The 27,376-nt window shown below is 40.5% G+C and overlaps 1 protein-coding gene across 3 annotated transcripts in view; it reads left to right on the top strand.

The window, feature by feature from the left end:
- Window positions 1-4,217: 4,217 nt before the first annotated feature.
- Window positions 4,218-27,376, top strand: part of mtss1la (MTSS I-BAR domain containing 2a) — a 37,430-nt gene continuing 14,271 nt past the window's right edge. For all 3 annotated transcript variants that reach the window (XM_037683434.1, XM_037683436.1, XM_037683435.1), the window contains exons 1-3: window positions 4,218-4,710; window positions 7,892-7,953; window positions 8,066-8,139. In XM_037683434.1, the coding sequence (XP_037539362.1) occupies window positions 4,642-4,710; window positions 7,892-7,953; window positions 8,066-8,139 (205 nt within the window). In that variant the 5' untranslated portion in view covers window positions 4,218-4,641. The remainder of the gene's footprint in view (window positions 4,711-7,891; window positions 7,954-8,065; window positions 8,140-27,376) is intronic.

A 27,376-nucleotide genomic window follows, 5' to 3' on the forward strand; every position in this document is an offset into this window, starting at 1 on the left:
TCAGTCCGGCAACATCCAATCTCAGGTTCGCCTTCACCAACCTCTGCGTCACCACGTTTAAAACTTTAAAAAAGGGAAATCAATACTGAGCTAAAGTCACAATGTAAAAATTGGTAAGAAGGGATGAATAAAAGGCTCATTTATAGATTTTATTTTAAAAATTAAATGTATTTGTGAGGGCAGCATGGTGGCGCAACTGGTAGAGCTGCTGCCTCTCAGCGAGCAGGTCCTTGGTTCAAACCCCGGTCCAGGGGCCTATCTGGGTGGAGTTTGCATGTTCTCTCCGTGCATGCGTGGGTTTTCTCCGGTTTCCTCCCACAGACCAAAAACATGCATGTTAGGCTGATTGGTAACTCTAAATTGTCCCTAGGTGTGAATGAGAGAGTGAATGGTTGTTTTTCTCTATGTGTCCCTGTGATGGACTTGCGACCCGTCCAGGGTGTACCCCGCCCCTCGCACAGTGATTGCTGGACATGGACACCAGCGACCCCCGTGACCCAAAATGGAATAAACGGGTAAAGATAATGGATAGATGGATGTATTTGTGAGGGCGGCATGGTGGCACAGGTGGTAGAGCTGCTGCCTCTCAGCAAAGAGATCACTGGTTCAAATTCTGGCGCAAGATCTTTCTGGATGGAGTTTGCATGTTCTCTCCATTCATGTGTGGGTTTTCTCCGGGTACTCCGGTTTCCTCCCACAGACCAAAAACATCCATGTTAGGTTGATTGGTAACTCTAAACTGTCCCTACGTGTGAGTGAGAGGGTGAATGATTGTTTGTCTCTATGTGTCCCTGTGATGGACTGGAGACCTGTCCAGGGTGTCCCCCATCTCTCGCACAGTGATGACTAGACATGGGCCACCGTGACCTGGAAAGAAAGAAGCGGGTAAAAGATAATGGATGAATGGATGTATTCATGAGTCAGAAATAAACATTGGTGGGGAGTGGTGGCGCAGAGGTTAGAGAGGTGTGCCTGTGATCCGAAGATCGCCGGTTCACGCCCCGACAACATCAAAATTGTGGGTGGGGTCGGTGAAACACCCACACCTGCCCCCACCCTCATTTGCCCCACCCTGGGCCCATGAGCAAGGCCCTTAACCCCCACCATGTGCTCCCTAAACAGGTCTCTCTTGAAAATGAGTTCTCGTAGCTCAATGAGACTACCTGGATAAATAAAGGCTAAATGAAAAAAAACAAAACAACTAGCATTATTTTGTTAGCCTAAAGGATACATATTAGCAGAGGACAGCAACATCTAGCACACAATATTTATGTAAAAATGTCAAACTAAAGTTTAAAACAGAAATTTATTTGGTGTATTTTTATACAATGCCCAAATTCCCTAAGGGTATCAAAATCCCTTGTTATTACTTGGAAAATACCACAAGCAATAAAGTTGTGTTTTCACCACAACAAAACCTGCTAAGTGACTTTCTGTTGGCTTTGTTTCAATATTACTGCCATTATGTGGTTTTAATGTGCCATCAGGGCAGGATTATGAGAGATGTGGGCCCCTGGGTTGGAAGTAATGCCTGGTCTTCCATCAAACTTGCATGTGTTGGTCAGTGGTCAAACATGGAGTTATATTTTCTTAATCATTTTTTTAATTATTTTTTTAAACTATGGTTATTATTAATATTATTTTTATTATTTTTAATAAATTTTACTAAAAGGAATACATTATTTTATTATATGATCAACATGGGATGAGAAAATCCATTTACTTTGTAGAATAGATTTCAATATGGTCCATGTATCCTCTAATGAACACAAGAGGTCAGGGAAATGACTTGTTTTTGGGAACATTTGAAAACATTCTGATAAAGTTTAAAAAAGTTAAGACCTTTAGAGGTTTAAAGAATGAGTAATTTAGAAATGAGTGTGTGTTCTGAAATTATAACAACATCATAAAAACAGGCGTTATTGAGATGCTAAGGGTACTGAATGGTATACCTCAGATCAGCTCATTGAAAAGCATTAAAAGGGCAAAGTTCTGTTGGATTTAAAGTTACTCATTACAAGTAATGAAGACAGATAAAAAAAATGAATGTATACCGAATATATTCAGTGTTGTCATATTCTAAAAATATATTGAACAAAGTGTAACATTATAAATATCCAAAACTAGTCTGCCTATTTTTTTGTGGGTTTGAAACAGCTGTAAATTTTCAACATACATAAAGGAGTGTTGCTACACCGTATTTATGCAACTCAATAATATAAAAATAGTTTTAGAGTACAAACATACACAACATATATGAGATTTGTTTTTATTTATAATTTCATTAATCTATTTGGAAGGGCTGTGGTAGCTTGGTGGTCAGTGTCGCAGTCTTAGAATACTGAGGTTGTGGGTTTGAGCCCGCAGGTTGCGTCAGGAATGGCATCAGGCGTAAAACAATCACCAGACTCTTTCATGGAAGTTTGCTCACTGCGGTGACCGCAGAAGAAGGGAACAGCTGAAAGATACTACTGTAAAGTAGTCCCTCGCTACTTCGCGGTTTGTTTATCGTAAGATTGGACATGACACAATTGGCTGATTGATGGATGAGCCATGGGTTGCTTATTTAAAATAAATTATTTTGAATGATTTTGCACCATGCGTGAAGCCCACAAGCGGAAGGGAAATCTCCCTCCTGCAGCTGATCAGCTGATTTCCTTCTCTACCACGCACCCATTTCTGCTGCTGCAGCTTTGTGAAGGGTTAACCCTTTGCTGTCGAGATGCACCGATCGACTTTTGTCTTCCAACTTAAAATTCAAAGTATGTCATGTCGTAAAAATCATCACAATAACAAAATATAAAAGTGTTAAAAGTTATTTGTAATTATTTTAGAACTTCGATGTTCAGTTGTTGAAGTGTAATTGACCAAGAAGTACAGTTCTGCTCCGTGCTGCAGAGCTGAAGCTGTGTGACATCCCTTTGATGTCCTGCTGCACTTCTCTTCTCATCCATCCATCCATCCATTATCTTTACCCGCTTACTCCATTTTGGGTCATGGGGGTCGCTGGTGCCCATGTCCAGCAATCACTGTGCGAGGGGCGGGGTACATCCTGGACGGGTCGCAAGTCCATCACAGGGACACATGGAGACAAACAAGACAAACAACCATTCACTCTTTCACTCACACCTAGGGACAATTCAGAGTTACCAATCAGCCTAACATGCAGGTTTATGGTCTGTGGGAGGAAACCGGAGCACCCGGCGCCACCGTGCTGCCCACTTCTCTTCTCTACAATTTAAATTTAAATACTGTAATATTTTAAATAAACAATCCATGAATGGATTGTTTATTTAAAATATTACAGTATTTAATTAAAAAATGTTTATTTAAGGAGGGAGATTGGGAGTGACAAGTGATGAGTGAGTGTGATTACAGCCTGGCACATGTCATGACAAAGTTTACTGAACTTGAACTGAACTTGAACTACTGTATCCCTATGCATGCTCAATAATCAGGGTGAAATCTAAAAAAGTTAAGTCAGGTCTGGACGTTCAAAAAACAAACAAAAAATTATAGAAACATTTTGTCATTGACAAAACGGTTTTACAATGTTTTTGGAACATCCAGAGGACCTGACTTAACTTTTATAGACACTGTATCCCTATGTCGCGGTTTTCACTTATCGAGGGTGGAGGTGTGTCCATACACTCGCGATAAACGAGGGACTACTGTATTCTTTTTGGACGTGCATGTCCTCTGGCCTCCATCAGGGGGTGCTGTAGCACCCTTCGCACCCTCATTTCCCACCGCCTTGTCAGAGTGACCTTTTACTAATGTTTGATTTCACACCAGCTCTGTTGTCTTTTACATAAAACTACTTAAGCAGCAGAGTTATATGCTACTTGTAAACAAACACTTTTTAAATTGTGACTTCACTCGTTTATACTGTAGCACTACTAAACAAACATTTCTTAACCTTTTGATTTGAACTTTTTATTTAATTTATGTTGATTCAGATTAATTGTGTTGTGTGTCCACAAAGAGGTCAGATAAGTTAAACGAACGAGCGTCATCACCAGACGCGTGCGTGAATATACAAATAACGCCGAGCAAATCCTGCTTTGCATGCCAGTACAGAAAAAAAAAAAAAGGTTTTACTTTTGTTTGCATGTGGCGAAAAAAGGGCTGGAGGAGGGGGTGTTGTGCCTTGTTCCCTCCCACTGGCCCCGAGACACACACAAAAAAAAAAACCTAACCAGCCCCTTTTCCATTCCCATGGATCGTGTTACTGGAGTCTCCAGCTCGGAGACATCTGCTGTTCTGAGTGCGTCCCCCTGCGACCGAGCCGGGCTCCCGTGGTGCCCCCCGTCTCTCCCCCCCTGCAGAACCCTGCTCTCCCTCGTTGTTTGCATGAGGAGCCACGGTGCATGTAGTCCAAGCAGCAGGCGCGTCCCTTCGTGCGTCCTGCTCCATCCCTCCCCTCCCGAGCGGCGGCGGAGCAGCGCCCGGTGCCACATTTCTTTTTGTTCGGGCTGCTTCGCATCCTCGCGCCTCCTGGGGACGTTAGAGGAGGACAACGAAGGGCGGATGAACACAACAAATGTGTGAACGAGCTTGAACCGAGGGGGGGGGTGTCTTCGGTCTGAATTTTTATTTGATCTTTCCACTCTTTTTGCTTGTTGGTTTGTTTTGGACACCATGGAGTCTGTGGAGAAGGAGTGTGGAGCTCTGGGTGGATTATTCCAGGCCATCGTTAACGACATGAAGGTAACGCAGATGTAGATTAAATTAGACTAAGAGTTTTCCCCCTAATCTGACCGTTGTGGTTGCACGGTGGCTGTGCAGACGCATATTTTTACTGCCTTTGTTTCATCGGGTCCTCCCCCCACATCCCACATGAAACACTGCTGCAGGACAAACTGAGAGGTGAAACATGTTTCCCTTTGTGTTATTTGCATACTGTACAGCAGGTCCGTGGGACAGTGGTTGACTTGAGCCAGTGTGGCAACCTGTTTACTGTACAATAACTGCCTGCATGGACACAGCAGCAGAATATAATCCTGATAATACAAAGATAATCCATTTGTTTCAGGGCTCAAAGTAAAGCATCTTGATAAAACAAAGGTTGGGAAGGTGGCGTTATGGGAACACAAAAGTGATGATGTGCCATTTGACCCCCGCTCAATTGTTCACTCACTATCAGTGAAGGACGCTCTGAGAAGGAAATAACCGTTTCATCACCTTCCCGTCCTGAAACGAAACACTTATGGAAGGTTATTGATTGTGCTTCTCGATGTCAGTGGCGGTAAACCTCTACTTTTGCAATGCATTGCTCAGGACACATCCAAACCTTCTGTCTGGAACAAAATCTGTGTCACACAAGTTCTCTGCCTCTTGGAATAGTTAAGACTAATCCCTTATGCAAAAATAGGTTGACTCTCGCCATGCAGATTGGTGTTTGTGTGTTGGGGGAGGGGACTAGTGAAGGAAGTTGTACCAGGGTGGTCTGTTGTTATTCCAAGACAGCAGATGGAAAGTGTGAACATATATCCATCAGGCCTGCAGGCAGCTCCAAGCCTTGTCATTGTCCAGGATGCTCCTGATGCTCACAACGAGTTCACAACATCAAACAGGTCAAGCATCGATTGGAAGCTCACAGGGTCCTTTTTGCCTTCTAAGAAACTATTTATGGACCCCCTTCTTTGTCAGGCTAAAATGAAATCACCAGCTATTGACAGCACTGATTTAATTTATCTGCTTCGCTTTTCTCATGCAAGGCCCAGAGAGACAGTGGCTTACATCTAAAGCAGTGCAGACGGATAAGGCCAAAGCCCTTAGTCAGCACAGTATTGATGTCCACTGTCTGAGAAAGATGTCTGACCTCATTCCTGCCAGTTGGCTGGACATTAAAAGCTTGTTAGCGCACACAGGCAGCACAGCAGCTCAGTCTTCCTGATTGTGAACAATAGTAGAGCTTAGTGTTTATTTACACAATGCACGGTTCACTTTGGGCTCTTAGCTTTGCTTTTAACTAGAAGCTGCACCTGTTGGTTATATAACTGTCTGATGATGAAGCTACAGGAAACGAGGAGAAAAAAAAAAGAGGAGGAGGTGAAAGAACAGTGGGCAGAGTGAGAATGACTCAACTGGATTAGATCAGATTTGAGTGGCATATTTACATCTACTAACTCCCTGTTGATGCAGCCCTTGAACATCATTGTCAATGTCAATCAGCCCTGAGGATAAGAATAATATTGGAAATAAGTTATGTTCTAGGACTGCGCCGTTCCTGGTGGCTGCATGTTGGAGTAACACTTTCATTTTGAGCTATTGCTTTTGGAAACTTTAATTCCTCTTTTTTCTGGATGTAAATCGCTTTTGTCGGATGAGTACGTCCTCTGGTATCGGATGCTGTGCAGCTGGAAGGATTTTTATTGAAACTTTTTTTTTTACTTTTGGGCATTTGTTATGATGCATAACCATGGCAACAAGGTGTGTTTTAACAACCAGGAGCAGCTGATTAACATCTCAAAAGCTCAACTACTTCAACTACAGCCCCAAATGAGTTAAAAAGGAGGTGTTGTGGATGAATTCCCGTCAACCTGACGGCGGTGCACGAGTACCTGACCGCTGAGATTCATGGAGCTGGTGGGAAACTAGGCTTGTGACAACGGGAGGACTGGGATAACACCCCGGCACCTTCAGCTGTCTGTCCATGGTGACGAAGAGTTTTTGGGCAGTCCTGCTGCTCAGGAGGACCGAGAGGCCCGCCGTATCTGACAGCAGGCTGGATCCAGGTGGACGGATCAGTATATGTGGCCATTCTTCAGATTATTCAGGATATTCTTCCTGCCCACAGCTATCAGCATCTGTAACAACTCTTGAATGAAACCAGGATGATGAGCTACAACAACACTGAATTTCCACTTGGGATTAATAAAGTATTTTTGAATTGAACTGGATAATGTTTTCAACCTCACTATCTAGTAAAGGATCAGCCACTGGGAGGATGGGAGGAGGAGCCATTTTCCCCCTGTCTTCTGACTTTCCCTTCACCCTTACCTCCCTGGACTTTGCTGGGTGTAGATAAGGATCCAAATGTGTGTACCCACCTGTGTGCCGTGCATGTCTCTGCCCGCTTTTTCACCCTCTGCCCTCAGCTGTCTTGGCAGAGCATCCCTCCCTGCCTCTGGGAGTCGCAGAGCTCCCAAGCTAATTAGGCACCTGTTGAAATCAAGTGTGAACAACAAGACGGGGAGACTTAAGCCTGAGTTCTTTCACTTAGAGAATGGCTCCTAAATCACTGTCTAAGGCAAAAGCTTTATCCAAGAAGCTGGGAGTTAACCTCTGTCATTACCAGAATGGGGGTTTTACTAGACGTGATGATGAGCAAGACTTTCTCCAGATTGCATGCTGGCTATATATAGTCAAGATGTGTAACTCAGTTTTTGGCTTGTCTCCATCAAAGAGGCACACAGAGGTTATGCCTCTCTTTTACTTCAGGGCTCCAACTTTTGCTTTAATGGGATCTAGCCTTCAGCGTGTTTTATGTTTGGCTTCTGCACTCATAGCTCAAGGCAGAGAATGATTATCCGTCAGTAAATCTAATCCAGATTTTTCAAAGACAAGCCTGTGCTACCTGCATACGAGGATAGAAGATAGTGCTTTACTGATTGATAACCAAATAACATAAGCACTAAGACATCCAGCTGATATTTTTAAAGACAAGTTAGCACATCTAACTTGGTTAGAAGCCACACCACTTCTTTTTAATTAGTCCATGACCTCTTTGGCTGAAGTTGATGCCCACATTTCATCAAGTTGCTCCAGACCCTACTCGTGAATGGAATATTATGTCTTCTCAAACCTGTATGTCTTTAACAGAGTGTTCCTACATGTCCTTGGTTAGAAGTTTGTTTGATGCAATGCTTTTACTTGTCCTTATCAGAGCTCATACCCTGTGTGGGAAGATTTCAGTGCCAAGGCCACGAAGCTGCACTCGCAACTCAGGTGAGAAGCAGTTTATGCAAACTGTAAACCTCTGGGTCAACGTTTCTTATGTAATGTTTACAGACTCTTTATGCAGTCAGAGGGCAGTGAACATGTGCCGATCTGTTTGCAGGACCACGATTCTGGCAGCTGTGGCCTTTTTAGATGCCTTTCAGAAGGTGGCGGACATGGCTACCAACTCTCGAGGTAAGGCTTCATCACTGTGGAGTTAGAGGGAAAAAAATTCTGTTTTCACCAAGCTGTTATCATCAAGTATTACACATGAAAATGTGTGTATGAAACATATTTTCACTTAGATGTGATAGTAACCCTGTGCCTATGCTCTACCTCGTTCTGTAGAACAAAAGCTTATAAAGATAAGCAAATTGGCGTGGGTCAGTATGAGATTCTGACTTTATAACATTGAGCAAAAATACCACGGTTTAAATATTAAATATTAAAACAAAATGTCTTGATGCATGCTCAATAATACAGGTAGATAAATCTGACAAGGTTAAGTCAAGTCCTCTGAACGGATTCTTTTTTGTTAAAACGTTTCATATTTTATCCAAAATACTCCTAGTCTGAGAAGCTGCAACAAACAGTCTTATAAAAATCACCTTCTCATAGTGGATCAACCAGTTTGTTGGTGATGATCAGAACTAGCTGTTCACTTGTAAAAAGGAGGACCATCAGCCTAACAGTTGCTCGTTAGTGCCCTGATGGCTGCTTGTTATTCACAGAGGGCTGAGTGATACTTGCAATAACAGCATGAGGGTGACAATTGGACATGGAGGCCCCCATCCCTGTTTAATGATGGATGGGTTCTCTTCTCAAAGATGGCTTCCTTCACTCCTTTCAAACCAACCTATGTGGATGTGCACATCTTCATCAATGAAAGAGGGTTAGGGGATGAAACTGGTTGATCCACCATGAGAAGGTGCCCTTTATAATAAGACTATTAAGAGTCTGTTCAGAGAACCTGACTTAAACTTGTTATATTAAAACAAACAAATTATATATATATATATATATATATATATATATATATATATATATATATAATGATTTTTTTGGCATTCATTTAAAAACAGAAATGCAATTAATATTCTGTTCGCTGCCTAAATAAACTCACGTATTGTGTATTACTTTGTTTTATAAGTATAACCGTAAAATAGCTTATATAATATTTTTTTTATAATAATTTTTTATTTTAATGTGCACATATAAACAAAGAGACCTGAGAGAGCACAAGGACTGATTTGAACCAGTTGGTGTTTTCTGCTTTTTTTTTATTAACCACATATTAAGTACCATAAAGCTATTAAGGTCAAGGCTGAACTTTTACTTTAATAACAAGTTTTGAGAAAAAAAATTCTAACGGAAATTTGGAATGGTGCTAAAACACTAGTGTCAACAGGCTTTTTAAATTTATATTTTAAATTCAAAAATAATATTGCTCATGTTGCTTCTCTTAAAAAAAGGCACCAGCTCCCTCACGACCCCGCGTTGATAAGTGGGTAAAGAAAATGGATGGATCATGTTTTGCTTGTTGTATAGCAACACTGAAAGCCTGAAAAACTGATGCTAGTTAATTAACTAACCCAGTTATTAGCCTCAGTAGTAAGCCTGCAGTAGGTTGGATTTATTTTGTCAGCTAACATGCTAATAACTCTTGTAGCTTGTTACATACTTTTATCCCATTTCAGCCTGATCTTAAAAGACAGCATGAATGAGCACAAGGTCAAACACCAAAAAACACACCGGCAGACAAGCCATGGCTTTTGCATCTGCATTTTTTCATGTACAAGCATAAAACTTTGGACAAATCTCCCTCTCAGCTTGTACATAACTGAATCAAGGCTCAAATCTACAGATGGAAAAAGGGAGATCTGTCTGTTATCTTGCTTTTAGGCATTTAGTTATTACTGTATTTTTCGCCGAACAAGTCACTTCGGTGTATAAGTTGCATTGGTCCAAAAATTTCTAATAAAGTGGAAAAAAACATAAACAAGTCACTTTGCCGTATAAGTCGCATCTATTACGCGTCACTGCTGATGCGTCACATTTGTTATGCGTCACCTCTGACAACCTGGAAACATGGGCCGGTGTTGTACCAAAAATCGATCGGCTGCCAAAATGACGGCCATGGGAGGACTTTAATAATAATAATAATAATGTCATCACAATGTCAGCACTGTATGTTTCCATACAATGGCAAAATTAGTCTCTGCATTTAACCCATCCACCACCAGGTGGTGCAGTGGGCAGCTATTGAAAGCGCCCGGGAGGCTTTTGGGGATGAGGTGTGCTGCCCAAAGACACCACGTGATGTGCAGTGACTGGGGATCGAACCTGGGACTTTTGAGTCCCAAGCCGGCTGCCCTGCCTCTACAAGATTAACACTTAAAAACAATTATTTGTTTGCTCGACATTATAGCAAAGGTGTGTCTCAGTTGAACTTTTCTTTAATAAATGCACTTTAATGGTCAAATCAGCTGCATTTCACCTGGGTGGCGCAGCAAAATGCAGCTGATTTGACGTTTGCTCAAGGAGTTTCGGTAGCTCTGTATGGCAAGCCAAGAGTCTTATTAATAGCTACATTTACCTATTAATGTGACACTTGGCTTGTCATAAGGCTCAAAGGCCCTCTCGTGCCTCTAGCTGCTGCAAATGGTAATGTTTAATATGTCACGTCAGAATGAATGAAATCATCAGATCTCAGCCAAAAATTAGGTTATAAATAAAAGGATAAAAAAAAGGATATTAATCACTTCGGTGTCACAGGACTTGCAAATTTATGCAAAAAAAAAATGCAACTTATATGCCGGAAAATACGGTAGTCCATGCCCAGTCTTTGCCACGCTACTTTTATTGATGTAAAATGTTGAAGACAAGCAACTCATATTCAGTTTTCTAGCTGATTTCAACCAGAACTGTATATCACAGCACAAATTGAACAAGTAAATCAATATTTATAGCATTCTCCCCACATCATTCATACAGTAGACATTCATTGCACTCTAATGGCCATTTTTTTCACACCATGATGAAAAGTAAGCACAGCTAAAAAGGGAATAGGCAGCTCGTTGTTTTCAGTCTTAATGGGGTCTGCTGATCTGCTCTGTCACCCTGCTAGCAGCGGCTGAAACCCTGGCTAGAGGGACGCCCGATTAACACAGATTTCCTTGGAGTTGATTGTCGAGAGTGTAGGTCAAAAAATCCTGCTAACCCGTGCAGCTGCACAAAGTCTCCTCTCACGCATTAAAATGCAATCACATCACACAGGCGCAGGAACAAATATGTGCATACGCACACACATATATATTCAGAGGGTGACAGCTGGTAGCTGGCCACCTGACCCCACAGGTCACATACCAGTGGGCTTTTAAAGAGTTTGTACCAGCACTCCATCTTTACATCTCACTGCTGGTGAACAGAAATATAGGAGCACATCTGCACCACCATTCACTTCTTTTATTCTCATGCCCTCTCCATGTATTTTGATTTGTTTATTTTAATTTTAATGCAATTTTGAAGAAGGTAGGCTCGTGTCAACCAGCGGGCTGCACACACCTGGCAGCACGCTTCTGTAAAACGGGTATAAACCGTGGCAGGCAGAGGCTTCAAAAGGAAATCTGCAGTAAAATCAGTTAAGAGAACAGAATGATAGATGGCTCACAGAGAGATCAGAGAGATGAGTGAGCTGACTTTTGCAGCTGCAGATGCATTACACGCCTGTAAGTGTGTCACTCATACACCCACTCACTTTTCGGCTTCTCTCCGAGCGACATTAACTGAAAGATTAATGTCATCCTTCTCAGGCCACAGACTGTACGAGGGACGAGAGACTTTCAGAGCAATTAAAGAGGAACTAATGAAACATGGCTCAGACTTTGGCAGTACAGTCCATGGATTGAAATTGAAGACTTGTTTTGTTTTTAATCATAATAAATTGCCTAACTTCTGAATGTGATATTATCCCAGCATTTAATCAGCATTGCTTTAAGGATGGGGACATAAATGGATGCACCATGACGATTCAAAGTCAGTATTTGATTTTAAGTTTTAAACAAATGCAGAAACCATCCATAAAATTAGACTGTGTCCTTACTGGAGTGGTTGTTATAAAGATATTTAACCTTTTTCTGCACACAGATGATGATTTAGGTCACAGAGAATAAGCATTTTGAAAACTTGACGCAAAGATAAAGATTTATAGACCTTTCTATTTTCCACGTCTTCATTTGTTTTCCATGAGGACGTGTGTAATATTCCTCTTTTATTCATTTTATACAGATGCACTACTGATTTTCAACAAACAGTCCTCACATTAATAAAAAAAGTAAGGCTTTGGCTCAACAGTGTGACCTTGTCAAAATTAGATATGCACATATTATAAATTTAGGATGAATCACATCAAATACTGCTGTAAAACAGAGATCCACTGTTAAATTGTGTTGGGGAATTGTATGGGAAAGGCAATTATCTAAAGACAAAATAAATATTGATGTTCAGTTTGTAACTGTGCAAACATCAGATGCAGGTTTTAAAATCTGATCAAACCGTCCAGAGAAATTGTAAATATGCAAAACGTTGTGCGTACCGAGCTGAAAAAGTACTAAAAGTGCAGCACAACAATTTATAATCCATATGGAAATTATTGTGGCACAATGTGTGTGTGCTTCAGTTTACTTTGCATATAAAAATCAATTGTAAATATGCCATGCTTCAGGAAGATAAATTAATGTTATTTTATTAAAGGTCAACCAAAATGATTTTTTTTTTAAATTTTTTTTATGACCGATGTCAATACCAATCTTTAGAAATCAGGGTCTACAGTAAGGATATGTGGGATAACAGGGAAAACAAATGTGCAAAACTAAGTTTAAAAAATGTTGGCCGATATGCATTCTCATTAAAAATAAAATTTGCCATTGCATAATTTTCTTAGTATTTGTGTATTTCACATGGCTTTGCAATGCCATCCAAAAAACTAATGAATAATTCCAACAATCTTGAGGGATTTTGCTCCTGTTTCAGTCAATGCAGGACCCTTTCTGTCACATGGCCCAAACCCTGTCAACACCATGAGGCAATATGTTCTTTCTTGTCAAATCTTAGTTCAGGTTTTTACAAACACATCTACTACTCTCCATTTATTCAGTCTTAACATGACAAAATGAACTACAAATTTGAATCCGGGTGTCTCTTGGTGGCACCAATAGAAACTCTGAGGAGAGTAGGTGTAGAATTATTGGGGAAAAGCATTGCTAGAAATGGAATAGATATGGAAAGATACTTTATTGTCCCTCTGAGGGAAATTAGTTACATTTACTGTAGAGTTGCATTCAGGTCTAAAAAAATCTGACCTGGCCCGGCCCTGTATTATTTTTTCCCGAGCCCGACCAATTAACTGATTACAGGCCTGAACCCTAAAAAAAAAAAAAAAAAAAAAAGTTTTAAATTAAGCTTTTACAGCTTTTGTAAGCAAATCAGTTTGAGATGATAGTTTTAAAAATGTATTTCAACGAAAGGAAGATAAGATTTCTTGTTTATTAACAGGTCTATTGACAGGTGTATTTCAGGTCCCTCTTGTAGATGAGTCCCCGAGGCTCAATGGGATTAGCCTGTATAAAGGTTGAATGAAAGCACAAGTCAGCAGATTATTAGTTATTAAAGGTCAGCGGACACGTGCGGCTGATGATCCAGTTATCCATCTGAAGCTTACCTCTTTCAACCGACTGGTCAACGGACGCGCACGGCTGATGATCCACTGTTAGGACTGGCAGTGTTGCTTCAGTTGCTAATAAGAGAAGCAAACATGGTTGATAGTGGGATATTTGTCACCCTCCAGTTCTCTCTGTGCACGGTAAAACAGTTCTAGAAATGTGACTAAAAAGCCGAACATGTCGGTGGAGATGTTGTCTATGCGCGCCTGCTCCCTGCGAGCCTCCAGCTTCTCACTAAAACTGTACCATAGAAGTCTGAGCCCACATTTGCAATTGTTTTACATTGCGCCAGTGCTACTCTCTTTTCACAGTCTGATTAACTGCTGCACTCTATTTTCTTTTCCTCATCCTCAATGTATAAACTAACTGCCTCCTCCACTTTAAGTAGATTAACACAGTTTTATACCCTACATTCTTATCTAGTTTTCTTTGTGATGTATGATTCGCCGCATCAAAAGCCCGAGACTGACCCGGCCTGCCCATCAAGCACATTACACCAAAGTCCATGCTCAAAAATCCAGGTATAAAATGCAAAATTGTTCAGTCAGGTCATCTGGACAGTTTATGTTTTGTGCTGAGATGTTTCGCCCTCCATCCAGAAGGCTTCCTCACTCTGAGGAAGCCTTCTGGATGGAGGGCGAAGCATCTCAGCACAAAAAAAAGAAAGAAAAGAAAGTGTCCCGATGACCTGACTGAACATTGTTGCATCAAGCAGCCAGACCCAGGGTAGAAATTGTTGCTCTAATTTACTGTACTTACAGTATCTAACAAGCCAGGTCCTCTGGATGGATTCTTCTTTGTTGAAACATTTAGGTTTTTTTTTTCCAAAAAACTTCTTCGGTATGAGTACTTACAGTACATACTTAATACTAAATGCACTTACAGTACAATTTACTATGCATTTCTCTTTTTTCTATGGATAGGTATGGTTAACGGAGGAAACAGTTTTTGGTTTGGTGGTTAACATTAAACAACATTGGACTTAAAGTAGCTGTAGTAAATTCTTTGCTGATTTACTTGTGTTGTTTTTACCATACCAATGTTACATTTTCAAAGCTCCTGCAGAGCTGAGAGACTTCCATCATATCATTTTAAATCAAGTTTAATATGAGATGTTTCACCTCTTCAACATAACTTTGCAGCATGGCGGCTCAGTGGTTAGCACTGTTGCCTCACAGCAAGAAGGTCCTGGGTTCAATTCCCTGTTGGATCTGGGGTCTTTCTGTGTGGAGTTTGTATGTTCTTCTCGTGCGTGTGTGGGTTTTCTCCGGGTACTCCGGTTTCCTCCCATAGTACAAAAACATGCGTGTTAGGCTGCTTTCAGGCCCAGGCCTCCTGTGCAAAAGAGATCTGTGATTTGCCTGGTTAAATAAAAATTAGTAAAATTAAAAAAAACTTTAATATGTGTCAGTCTTGAGCTCAGATTCCTTCTACAACAAGCTGGTTTTACTCCACAGCTGTGTGAGCAACTCTTGTGATGCATTCTGCAGGTAGTTTAAGTTTTGCTCTTCGTAGAAAACCTCTTTGAAGGTAAACTTTGACTGAACCTTGTTCAAGCGGTCATGGTTTGATCTTTAAATCAGACACCATCTGTCGTTTTTTACTTTTCCAGAAAAACAGATTTCACTGTGAGGTACATGAAAATTCAGGACACTTAACCCTTTCCTGAACACGTTTGGTGTTCTTGTGTAAAAAAAACTGCAGCACCAGTCAAGAGTTAGTATTGCGTAAACATTGTTTAAGGCCTGTGAATGTTTGACCTAAACCACATATTTTGAGTTTAAATCTTACCAATTAAAATTGGGCAAATATAGAACCTTTATGTGTGGCCATTAAATGGACTGAAGTGGTTTTTTTTTTTTTTGTAGTAGAAGAAGCAGAAATAAACTTTTATAAACTAAATGGGTTTACACTTGCGAAAAATCCAGATACACCTTTTTAATTTCAAAGAGGATAATTATGACAAAAACTGAAATAATCATAAAAACTTATTATTATCACCCCATTTTATTATTACAATAATCATAAAGACAGATTATTATTACCCCATCTCAAATGGCTTAGGTGAGGCTGAATGTGGCTCTGGTTTAAATCTTCAAATTTTCCAAAGCTTTCCTTTATACAGTAACATTTTGTGGCATCTACCGGTAATTTTGTCGTTTGTAAAATTTATCTTGTTAATTTATAGCCTATTAATGCATTCTTGTTAATTCTTTATGGTAGATTATTATTAAACAATGTCTGTGTGGGGCATTGTGACTGTTCTTTTGCTGATTTTACCAATCATATTTTTATATAAATTATGTTCATGTGAAATAAGATTAGAATCATAACATTTAGGAAAGAATAATGTGTAAATATTTAAGAATGTCACTTTCACAAGAAAGTCTGTAAATACCTGACAAGACAGATACAATTTTTATTTTTATTTTTTTACCTGCTTCAGTCCTGCCTATCCAACAGAAAATATTTTGCTGTTATAGCATTTAGCAAAAAACCCGGGGGCTTTAATCTGATGCCAGTGCATCTGGTTTGATAATTAGATAAGCAACTGGATAGCATTAATTTGAGCTCTGAGTTATGTTTTCAACACATTTCACTGAAACAAGCAAAAGGCTAAGTGATGCTTACTAGAGTTTGTTCTGTGTGCTTTAATTTTTAAATTGGTTTAGAAAACCTAACACACATTCTGGACGTTTTATGGGCCCACAGTGCCATTTCAGCTCCATTGCTCCTCTGAGAGCATTTTCAGCCTTTGCATGCTCCAAACTCTGTAATTAATTTGGTATGAGATGTCGATATTTATAGGAACGGGGCTGTGGTGCGCAGAAATAACCTTTAAACTTCCTTCTGCTGAGTTTGGGAACATAGTTAGGCAGCTTTGACCCTCTGTTTGAGGCAAGGTTTTAATAAAGTTTTCTTAGAAGATACCTCCATCCAGATGTTTCACTCTTGAAATATGTAACTTTACTATTCTAGAGGATTACCAGTCCTTGTCGCCGTTTCTCATCCGTGTTCCTTCATGTGCGTTTCTGCCTGCAGGGATCATGTTAGTGTCTGCCATATATCCATATAGGGCTAAACACACCGCAGGAGGTGTGCCCTCAGCCATGAACTGTTGGCCACCATCACTGTCACCCTGATCCCCTCTTGTGTTTGGGGACGAGCTGCAGCTGTCTGCACAGCTGGAGGTTTCACTGCGTTCTTCTTCCTACTTTAATCTACCTTTGACACACTCACCCCATCACCCCTTTGACTCTCACACTCCATCCTGCACGCGCTTCCCTGCTCGCTGCCAAAGAAAGCAACATTTCCCCTCATTCAACACTTCTTGATAGATCCAGTGAGCGAGACTGGTGAACGAGAAAGGATTTAATGACTTCCTGTCTGAAGTTTTCTGTTGCCTTTTTTACCATGAGGGCAGCATCTCAAATAAGCCCCTGATAACTATATAATGTGTGAGATCATCCAACCTCTCTCCACTTGATTTGACCTCCTTTTGGTGTTTGCTTATAGAAGTGTCAGCCTACTGCCATTTTTGCTCCTGTTAGGACTTCCTCTTGTTTCTGTTAGCTTTCAGGGTTTACGATCTTGGTATCAGCATTTTCTAAAGCAGCCTGTGAGAAGTGGCTGCCAGGTGTTTTGGCACCTTGTTGCTCCAGACTCTGCTGATGAATCTGTCTGGAGGAATGTCTGCATCTGCAAAACTAAAACCTTGCATCTGGGTTCAATCAAAGTCCACTAGCAGCAGAACTATATTAGCTGAATGTACTTGGAGAATTTAAAGCTTATAAAGATGCACGATTCATGTTTCAACGCGTGCCTTTTTGGTGACTAGTTTGAGGCTCTGCCGACTGGCCCACCTAATGGATTTGGTGCAGCCTAGGCATGTTTTGTTATCAAATGCTGTGCGATCCATTTAAGTGCTTTCTACTGCTAAGATAGATGGCTAGCATTTGAATTTGATGTTTTTCCTTTTGCTTTTAATGGTTCACTTGAGTAGACATCAAAAAGGCTGCTGATCAAGGCTAATAGTCCGTGATTGTATAACAAACGAGCTCCACATTTTTTGGAAAGTGAGGTGAGGCCAGTGGGGAGTGAGTTGACCTGGATTGTGGGGGTGGGGGGTTGCGGTTGGTTGCTGTGGGATTTCCACAGCTCCGGGTATCCAGGGTAGGCAGAGGCGTTGAGCTAATCCTCTTAACCTCACTCTGTAACACACAGACAGAGAGTGCCTTCACTTGTTTTCCTCATCAGCCAGCCCTGGCTTTAAAATTCACACTCAGGGATCATTGACCAGACTGCTGTGCGCTGCAAGTTTGTCTATCCTAATGAAACCTTTGTGTCTTTACATACGTGAGCCAGAAAACTGTATACACACACAATTACACTTACTGCTGTGATGTCTCTGTGGGTCGTTGCAAGCCGTCTCTTCTTGCCTCTGTCTTTCCTCTCATATTATACGGCGCTTACAGAGTGAAGGTATGCTTGTAGATCAGTGTGTCAGTGATGCAGTAATCTGCTTGGCCACTGTACTTCTCTGAGGTTGGCAGATGGAGCGGATATCCCTACACGCCATCTGGACACCCTGGCATGAACAAGATGTGGTCGTGGCCTAGTGCTGAGCAAGATCAGGGGATTACAGTCTTCCCGGCGGTCCGGCTATTTGTATGAACATGTCAAATAATGAGCAGAGCCTAAGAAGTGACATCCATCAAGCTCAACATTTCATGTCCAAGCCTGCATATATGAGCTTGTATTATAATCTCTGCACCAGAACCAGAGGTTAGCCTGATGGAACTGTGGGTTGAAACCATAAAAAGAGCTTATAGATTTTGTGTTTGGTGGATTGTGTTCATTAGGTCACATAGATGAATGCATTAGTTGATACATTATGGTTTGTTGTGCCATTCTGGTAATTGACTCTTCAGATCCTTAATGACTTTCTGACATAAGGTCAGTATTGACAAAAAGCCTCTTATTTTCCCTTCTGCCGTCTACCTTGTCTGTCTCAACAGTTTCCAATGCAGCTTTCCAGGACACGCTCCTGATTTATTTAAGCTTCAACCTTAAAACTAAATGTGGTCACCTTCCAAAGAAATATTTTCCAGCAATTTAACATTTTCATGTATGAATGGACGGGTGAAGTTGCTGCTGTAATAATATGAAGAGGGGGAATAATAACTGGAGAGAAAACAAACTTTTTGGTTTTGTTTTGGGGGTAAATACCATTCTACGAAGACAGACAGGACTAGAGGGGAACACTTTGTTCAGATACATCTTGAACAGGAATTTTGTGTCACTGAGACGGGGAGGGAAAAACACACAAGACAGCCCGATACAGGAATGTAAGGAGGAACATTGACAGAGGTACTGAAAGGAATATGCACAGTTTTAATAAACTGAAGTGGCAGCTAGCCTAAGTGGACAAAGTTTATTAAAAAGATAATAGAGCTCGTATAGATTTCTAGTTGACATTCACTTACAGTAAACGTGAAGCGTACACCAAGATCAATGCAGAGGAAATTGATGAGTGATGATAACAATTTTCTCGTCAGATTATCTTAACGCTTAGTCGCTAAGGACGGAGTCAGACTTAATTAAATTACTTTAAGGTATGTGCGTGTCAGCACCGTTTGCGGGATTGTTTGTAAATGAGCAGAGTGAGCAGAGTGTTTTTAGCTGAGACAGGCATTTGCAGGGGTTGTAAAACCAGCAGAACTTGGGTCGGCTGATTGAACAGACATACAGGTTTGGCTCCTTTAAAGACCGAGGCCTTGGTCACGCTGAAATGCAGCCTTTCCTAAACTTTCCAAAATCTTTTTATTTGTCATTTAAAAACAAATATTTGTGTATTTTTATCCACATGGAAATGCAGAAAACTACCTAAAACACTAGTCAGACCTCTATGAAAAGAAAAAGAGAGGGTTGGTGAATACAAGGACCTAATCTAAATCTTTTTTTTTTGCAGACTGACTATGAAGTGATTTTTTTCACTTGGTGTCACATTAAACTTGACTGGGAGTCATTCCAAATACAGGGACACAATAGGCGCTTTTCAGGCACATCGAGGGATGGCCGGAGAGAGGACTTTTCCTCACGGTGTTTAACAGAGTAAATTATTCATACTCAAGTATTGATTTTGAAAACCTATTTACATTTCTCCCTCAAAAAAAAAAAAAAAATGCAAGGGCAACATTGTATTTTATTTTTTATTTTTGAACCCAGTTTCAAAGAAAAAACGTTAAAAACACTGTTTCCATGTGGACACAAGACGAAAAAAAAGCTGAGCTGTGTTTCTTTCTTTCTTTTTTCCTGACAGGGCCAGAGGTTTACATCATTCAGTAGTGATCCTTTCTCACTCAAAAATGATCAGCTCCATTACCTTCACATTTAAATATCCCTTAAAGGCATGTGATGAAAACAATCCTTGTGGATCGCTTCCATTTGCTGTCCATTCTCTTGCTTTCTCTCTTCATCCTTTTTTTTTTTCAGTGAAAAGCACATCTGGACAATGGGTAATGGGTATTTTTAGCAGCATTTATGTCCCTGAACAGGAAGTTTCTCCAGCAGGGAAAAAAAAAAATCACTTGTTCGTCTGCTATTGAGTCATGTCCTAATGCACACCAGAACATCAGGATACACCGGGGGCTGTCTGTGGGTGTTTCTGGCTGAGAGGTGAGACTGTGCATTGTCTGGCCAGGCAACAATAGGATGAGTGTGTGTTGATCTGTGCGTGTGTGTTTGAGCAACTGAAACAATTGATCTCGAGGCCACTTCCTCTGCCTTTTAGTTTTATTGTTGCTGATGACACGAGACATTCCACATTTACAGTGAGGAAGCAACACAAAGGCTCGGGATGATGTTTGGATTTTTGCTGCAGGCGTGTGTTTAGGAAGAAACACCTCACGTTTGTTCATGCTGAAAAATATACTCCGCTTTTGAAATATTTGGACTTCTCAGCTTTATAACCATTGTAGATGAGTTTTATTTGGGGGTTTTCATACAAAGTGGACATTAATGTTATAGGTTTTAAATTGGGTTTTTATCTGAGATCAGAAGTCAACTTTAACATGCTTTCTTATTTCCATTAAATTTGAATAAAGACATTTTTCATGTGAAAATCATGCTGAAAATAGACATTTCAAATGTTACTGTTATGCTTTTGCTTTGCAGAAATGCTGCTCCTCGTTAGAAAACTCAGTAATTACTCCTCAGACATCTTGCGTTTCATTTCTTTTGCCAAGATTTAACTGGGTCAAGAGAAAAAACAAAGTTCTCTCCTCATTTTGACACACAATTAGAAAGTCAAAATTATGTAGTAAAAAATAATTTAGTTTTAAATTCTTTGATTTTCACGTCAAGCGCAGTGTGAATAAAGCCACATTTTTTAAATTAGAGGGAATCAGATGAGTTTCTGAAAGAGACTCACTGTGTGTCTGACATTTCTGTGAATTGATTTGATTTGAAACTCTCTCGCTTCAACTCTCCTCGTCCTCGATCCGTGTCCACATGTGGTTGTCTTACCCACCACTCTTACCAGTTCAGATCAGAGGCTGTTTCTCTCTAACCAGCAGGCACAACGGATGCTGCTTTATTTATGAATCTAACTGCCCCCACTGCGCAGCACCACTAAAACTCCAGCTGTGCTTTGAAGCAAATTCTTGATGATCTAAATTTATGATGCTTTGTAAGGTTTTTAAGTCAGAAATTTCTGCTGCGTGTTTGCTCTAGTGGTAACCAAAGGAGACCGCAAAATCCAATCAGCTCTTTCCCATTCTCTTTTGTCTTTCCTCACATTACACAAAAACGTTGTAGTAAATTTGCTTAAAGGATATACTGTACGTATATACATACGTTTGGAACATTTTGGATGACGAGATAGTCTAGAGAAATTTGCATTTTTTGCAAATATCCATTTTAACTACGGTTAGTCTAAAAACAGGCACGTCGGGCTTCCTTCAGGCCCAGGCCTCTTAAAGGAGATTCAATTCAGTCCATTTTATTTATATAGATCTGTGGTCTCAGTGGGATTTGCCTGCTTAAATAGTAAAGGTTAACAAATAAAGAAAGAAAATATGCATCATGAATGTAGAATGCTGGGTGACTGCTGAAACTTTTAGAATAAGCTAGAACTGAAATGTCAAGTTAAAATCAAGCAAAGCAAAAACTTAAATTTAGCTAAACAATAGCTAAAAATTAAAAATTGTAAAACTTCTACTAAATGTTATAATTAGCAAAATAATAACTAAAATCTAAAATTTTGCAAAACAGTGACTAAAAGTTAAACTTTGCGAAATTGTAGCCAAAAACTAAAAGTAACAAATGTTTAAGCCTAGATTCACAAAACAATCGCAAAACTAAAATGAGCACAAATTTGCTAAAATTAGTGAAACAAATACAAAATTTGTTAAATTTAGGTGAATTTGATGACCTCAACATTTTGATTGTTGGATGCCTAGAAATACTGAAAGTGTGCTGTGGTAGTTAGATGCCAAAAAGCGTGCAAAATAAACTATAAACTGGAAAACAATTCATTCAACCTTTATTTATACAGGTTAATCCCATTGAGCCTCGAGGACTCATTTACAAGAGAAACCTGTTTTAAACAAAGAGTGATGTCAAAAGTAGACAATCATAAAGGAAAGCATCTAAATTGAAAAATAAATAGAAGAAAATTATATTTAAAAAAAGCGAAATAAAATACTAAAAACAGGAACATGTCTGCATTGATTTTTCCCAGGAACTTAGCAGATGTTTGAAGCCATTTAGAGAGGTCAAAGTTGAGAGCTTCAGCTCTTTTTGCAAGATATTCCAGGAAACAGGAGTAGGAGAAGGTCCTTTTGCCTAGTTTAGTTTGCACTGAGGGAACACTGCAGGTAATAATGTCCTGAGAGCGCACGCTGTAGCTGCACTCATGCAAAGACATGTAGGAGGAGATGTATGAAGGCAGCAGACCAATAAATGATTTAAAGATGAAAATGTACCAGTGAGAGAGTCTACGTGAAGTTAATTATGTCCAGTTAACCAGTGAATACAGGGTGCAGTGGTGGGTACCATAGTTACAGCCAGTTATGAATCTTGGCACACTGTGATAGACAGCATCCAACATCTGCAGGGTGCTTGTAGGTGGGTTCATGTAAATAATGTCACCGTAGTCAATGGAGGGAAGAAAAGTCACGGTTACAAGGCGTTTCCTAGCATTCAAAGTTAGACAGGATCTATTTCTGAAAAAAGAAACCCAATTTAACTTTCAGTTTCTTGACCAGGTTTTCAACATTGGGGTTAAAAGAGAGATGTGAATCGACCAAGATACCCAAGTTTTTATAAGAATCGACAAACTTAATAGGAACACCATTCGAAGATAAAATAAAAAGGAGGGACTGCTGGGACCGACTTCGTGTTTGAAAACAACATCCCTTTGGTTTTGTCAGCATTTAGCACCAGTTTGAGATGTAACAAATCCAACTGGATGATGTCAAAAGCAACTAAAAGCTAGAAAACCTTAGCAACTGTTTTAGCTCGGCAATAAACAACAGTGTCATCAGCATAGAAATGTAAGGATGCATCAGGACTGATCTGACCTACATTACTTATGGAGCTCACAGGATCACTATATTTATTTATGGTCACAGATTCTGACTTTTCTTCCTAACTTGATGTGGGAGATGCAGTCTTGGCAGTGCCTGCTGCACCTGCAGCAGCAGCCCAACACTTCCTCTGCCTCCTGACTGGACTCACCCCTCACTGCCAGTAATGTGCCCTCTTTCATCCTCCGCTCTCCTCCAGTTTCATCCCACAGTCCCTTTCATCCATCAGAAGCCTTCACTGTGCTCTGCTAGTTCACACTCTGCGTTCCTTAAAACAGGTGAGGGAGGGTGAAGGCCAGGAGCTTATTTATCTGTGCCAGCCATAGTTGGCTCTGAAGCCAAGATGCTAACGTGAGGAATAACTGTTGTCCCGTGGATGATGGACAGCTCACCGTCTGCTATAGGAGCACTGAACAAAGTGAAAGGAATTTCATATTCTTAGAAATATTATTAAGATGTTCTGTACTTTCTCTTCTACGGTCAGTATAAACAGTCTTTATTGACACAGAAAGCAGAGATAGATGGAAATCACTCTGAAGTCAGTGGAGGTTAATTCAGCCTTAAAATAAGAAAAGCTTTTCTGCAGCAGAACTGTCATCCAACCTAGTAGCATAAGCAGCAATGAAACCAGAGTTGGAACACCAGAGTTTAGATGTTTAATGAGGAATGTATTCTTAACTAAGCTCCCATGTTGAAGACATCAAGGAGGGAGGCCTATGGCAGTTCAGCTCCTGGCAGTATAACCCCCTATAAAGCAGGCCTATAAAAAGGCTCCTCCTTCCACAAGGAGTCAGAGGAGTTAATCAGAACCAGAGCTCTGGATGGAACCACTGACTTTAACACTGGGACCACACTGTGCTGATTGTGGATGCTGGAGCTTAAAGTTTTCTACCAAATCCAACCAGTTAGGACTTGACCTTTCCAACAGCAATTTCATAAACTTTTCAGCATGTACGGCGGATCTCTTGACATCAGCGTCAGATGTCTGATGAACAACACATTGCTAGACTCTCAGTGTCTCAGATTTTAGGCCATGGAGCCAAAACTGTAAACCAAAGAGCAAATGACTATTATTGGGTTGCATAACAGCTCTTTCATTCTTGTCTGTGTTTTGTTTCATTCATGCTCATGTGCGTGTCTGCGAACTGCTTTTGCAACTGCTACATGCTTGAATTGAACCTCCAAACTACTGCAAAGTTTATTAAGTGTTTTAAAATCACCAAGTTAATTAAAAGAAAGTGACAAATGGAGCACCAGGAAGAGCTATTCATTTAAAGAAACAAAGGCAGTAAAAGCTTGTTTTTAATATCCTAATATTAGGATATTTAAACCTCCCCGTTTGTAAATGTTTGCCACAACCCTGTGTAGTCCTGCAGGGGGCTGTGGGAGGGAATCACTGCGTCCCTGTTCATCCGGTCAAGGCCAGAGGCCAGCGAGGCTCTTGGAAATGGCCAGGAAGCCTCTGAAGCTTGCCAGGATGTAGCTGACAGCTGATCCTCTTCTGGGAGGAGTAGTCAGAGAGGAAGAGGTGGGGAGCAAAGGGGGAAGAAATTGGCAGGTGTGGAAGGGACAGGAGAGCAGGGGCTCTCTCCAGCTGACAGTGACATTGGCAATGTCTGTTCAAGAGATACAAAAGCCCAAATTACTTCCTCCCATTGTGCCCCCACCTCCCCCCCAGCTCCACTTTAGTCTTCTTCCAACCTGCAAGAGCAGATCCACAAAAATATGGACATTTTTATGATGAGAACTGCATAACTTGTGTGCACATGTCCTACATTTTCTCACAACTCTTCTAAAGGAACTAGAGTAAAACATTCAAATTAAAGGTCTAGCATTCCTTGAAGGAATGCATATCGCCCATTCAGTGGTGTAGTCTACGTTTTTGTAGTGGGTATACTGTGCTTAGAAACCAATGTACACCGATTAGTGCATTGTAATTGTCAATTTATTTTGATTTTTAAGCGTATTGAACATTTCCAAGTTTCTGTGATGCTTATATTTGAATAAATGCACAACAAACTTTGTACAACAGTTGGCTTTGTATTAAAACATGTTATAGAATTTGTAAAACAGTTTCAAAGCAAAACATATTCAAGTATTAAGTAGTAAGTAGTACAGAATTATACGATAATTTGCTGGGTAAGAGAATGTAATAAACAAGCGCTGCTTATAAATAGATTGTTACGGAAGCATTTAACTGCCATTTAACATATTGATGACACGTGCCTAATGATATGTTACATATCACTGGACACTAAGTTGGTATACTGAAATTCTTAAGCTTTTCTAGTGGGTATACTCCGTATACCCACGTATCGCGGCCCATATTTCCAGGTGACGCCTAACAAACGCGATGCATCAGCAGTGACAAATAATAGATGTGACTTATATGGCAAAGTGACGTATTTATGGATTTTCCACTTTATTACATATTTGGACTGATGCGACTTAAAAGGAGGTGTGATGTGTACGGCAGAAAATACATTATATTAGTGACAGTCTCATGTTTTGTTTTTTTGAGATCTTGTGAGATGTGTTACCGCTCAGAAAATTTGTCGAGATACTACTGCCCCAAAACGAGCTTAATACCTGTAAAACTGAACGAGTTAGCTGTGTTGACCTTCATGATTTGCGTTGACACACCAAATGTTAATCAGTTTTAGATGTTCATATAAAGATTTCTTTCTGAGATAACTATAATTTGAGACATTTGGCTACCAGACAGACATGGTTGACTGTAACAGCTGATGGCATAGTTAAAAAAAAAAGTATTTGCGTGATCAGTTGGAGCTCGAAGTATGTGTTGGGAGAGGCTCCCATCTTCTACCAAACCAAATTTTAATTGTACATTTGTAATGATACCATTTATGTGTTTGATAAGGTGGCTTAGCTGTGGTGGTCCTAACACTAAACGGTACTGGTGATGACCATCCAGTGATTCCTTTCCAAGAGCATTGCCTTTGATGGCGGGTGATAATGACATGCACAGGACTTGGTGCTTATTCACCAAGTTCCACAGGGTATTTCAATCACTCCCTGCTTGTGTCCAATGCCTGTATGTGATACAGCTGCAGGAACGTTCACCTCTAACCCTCTCCTCTTGTTCAGTCGCCTGGTAAAGCAGAACAAACTCCCCTTTTATCCCCTAAAACACTAAAGTTATTCTACATGTGGCAGCTGAACGGGTTTCTGCGAGATGGGCTCCATCCCTCTAACTGAGAGTTTGTACAAAAACAACTTATGATTTTAACAAATGAGAGCAATGTTCCTTATTTTGCAGTATATTATGATACCAGTGGGAAACTGTGACCTATCTTTGCTGCTCAGCTTTCCACATATCACAGTCTAAAGCATTTTTAGCACAGCATTCCTTTTTTGGGTCTTCTATATTAGTCTCGCTCTCTGTGCACCTTTCTATTCTCTGGCCTGTTTTCAGAGCGTAGCTTCATGCAGATCTCTTTCTCTCTCACTGCCTGCCCTGCATGAATGGTGTTTGGAAACAGAGAGAACAGGAAAGGCAGAGCAGACAGGGAAGAATAGAGGGATATCCCCTTACAGGATTGCCTCCTTTCCCCTCTAGGTTAGAAGGGGTGAGAACTTCGGAAAGGGTGGGGGGAGGTAAATCACACCACCTGTCTGCTTTCAAACGTCTGCACATGCAGTCCAAAAGCCAACATGCAAACATACATGCCATTATGGATGCATCCTTTGTAAGTCCTGTGTGCTGCTGTGTGGTCAGGGACATTCAGATTAGCCCTATGTGGCCCAGATTACAACAGGATCAGTGCTACCATACCATTCCTCTAGCCTGTGAACCATCAGGGCGACAGCGGGCCAGCCACGGCTTTAGGAGCTTAAGACCCCATTTAATTACACTTGTGTGGAGGGGAAAAGTACAGTAATCATTTCACACACGCCATTATTCACTCTGTGGTGAGAATCCTGAGCAAAGTCTTCAAGTGTGAAAAGGACAATGCTTGTTTTGTCAAGAGTGAACGAGCAAAGCCCTCAGGTTCTCCGACTCATTTGCTTTATTTAAACAAGTGGCATTTGTGGACTCCAAAATGTGCTGTTCTTGTGGCTGCAGCTGAAAATGCATCATTAGATGAGAACGTCTCCAGA

This window comes from Nematolebias whitei, chromosome 10 (assembly GCF_014905685.2).
Source record: "Nematolebias whitei isolate Nwh7 chromosome 10, NemWhi1, whole genome shotgun sequence".
Classification (NCBI taxonomy): domain Eukaryota; kingdom Metazoa; phylum Chordata; class Actinopteri; order Cyprinodontiformes; family Rivulidae; genus Nematolebias; species Nematolebias whitei.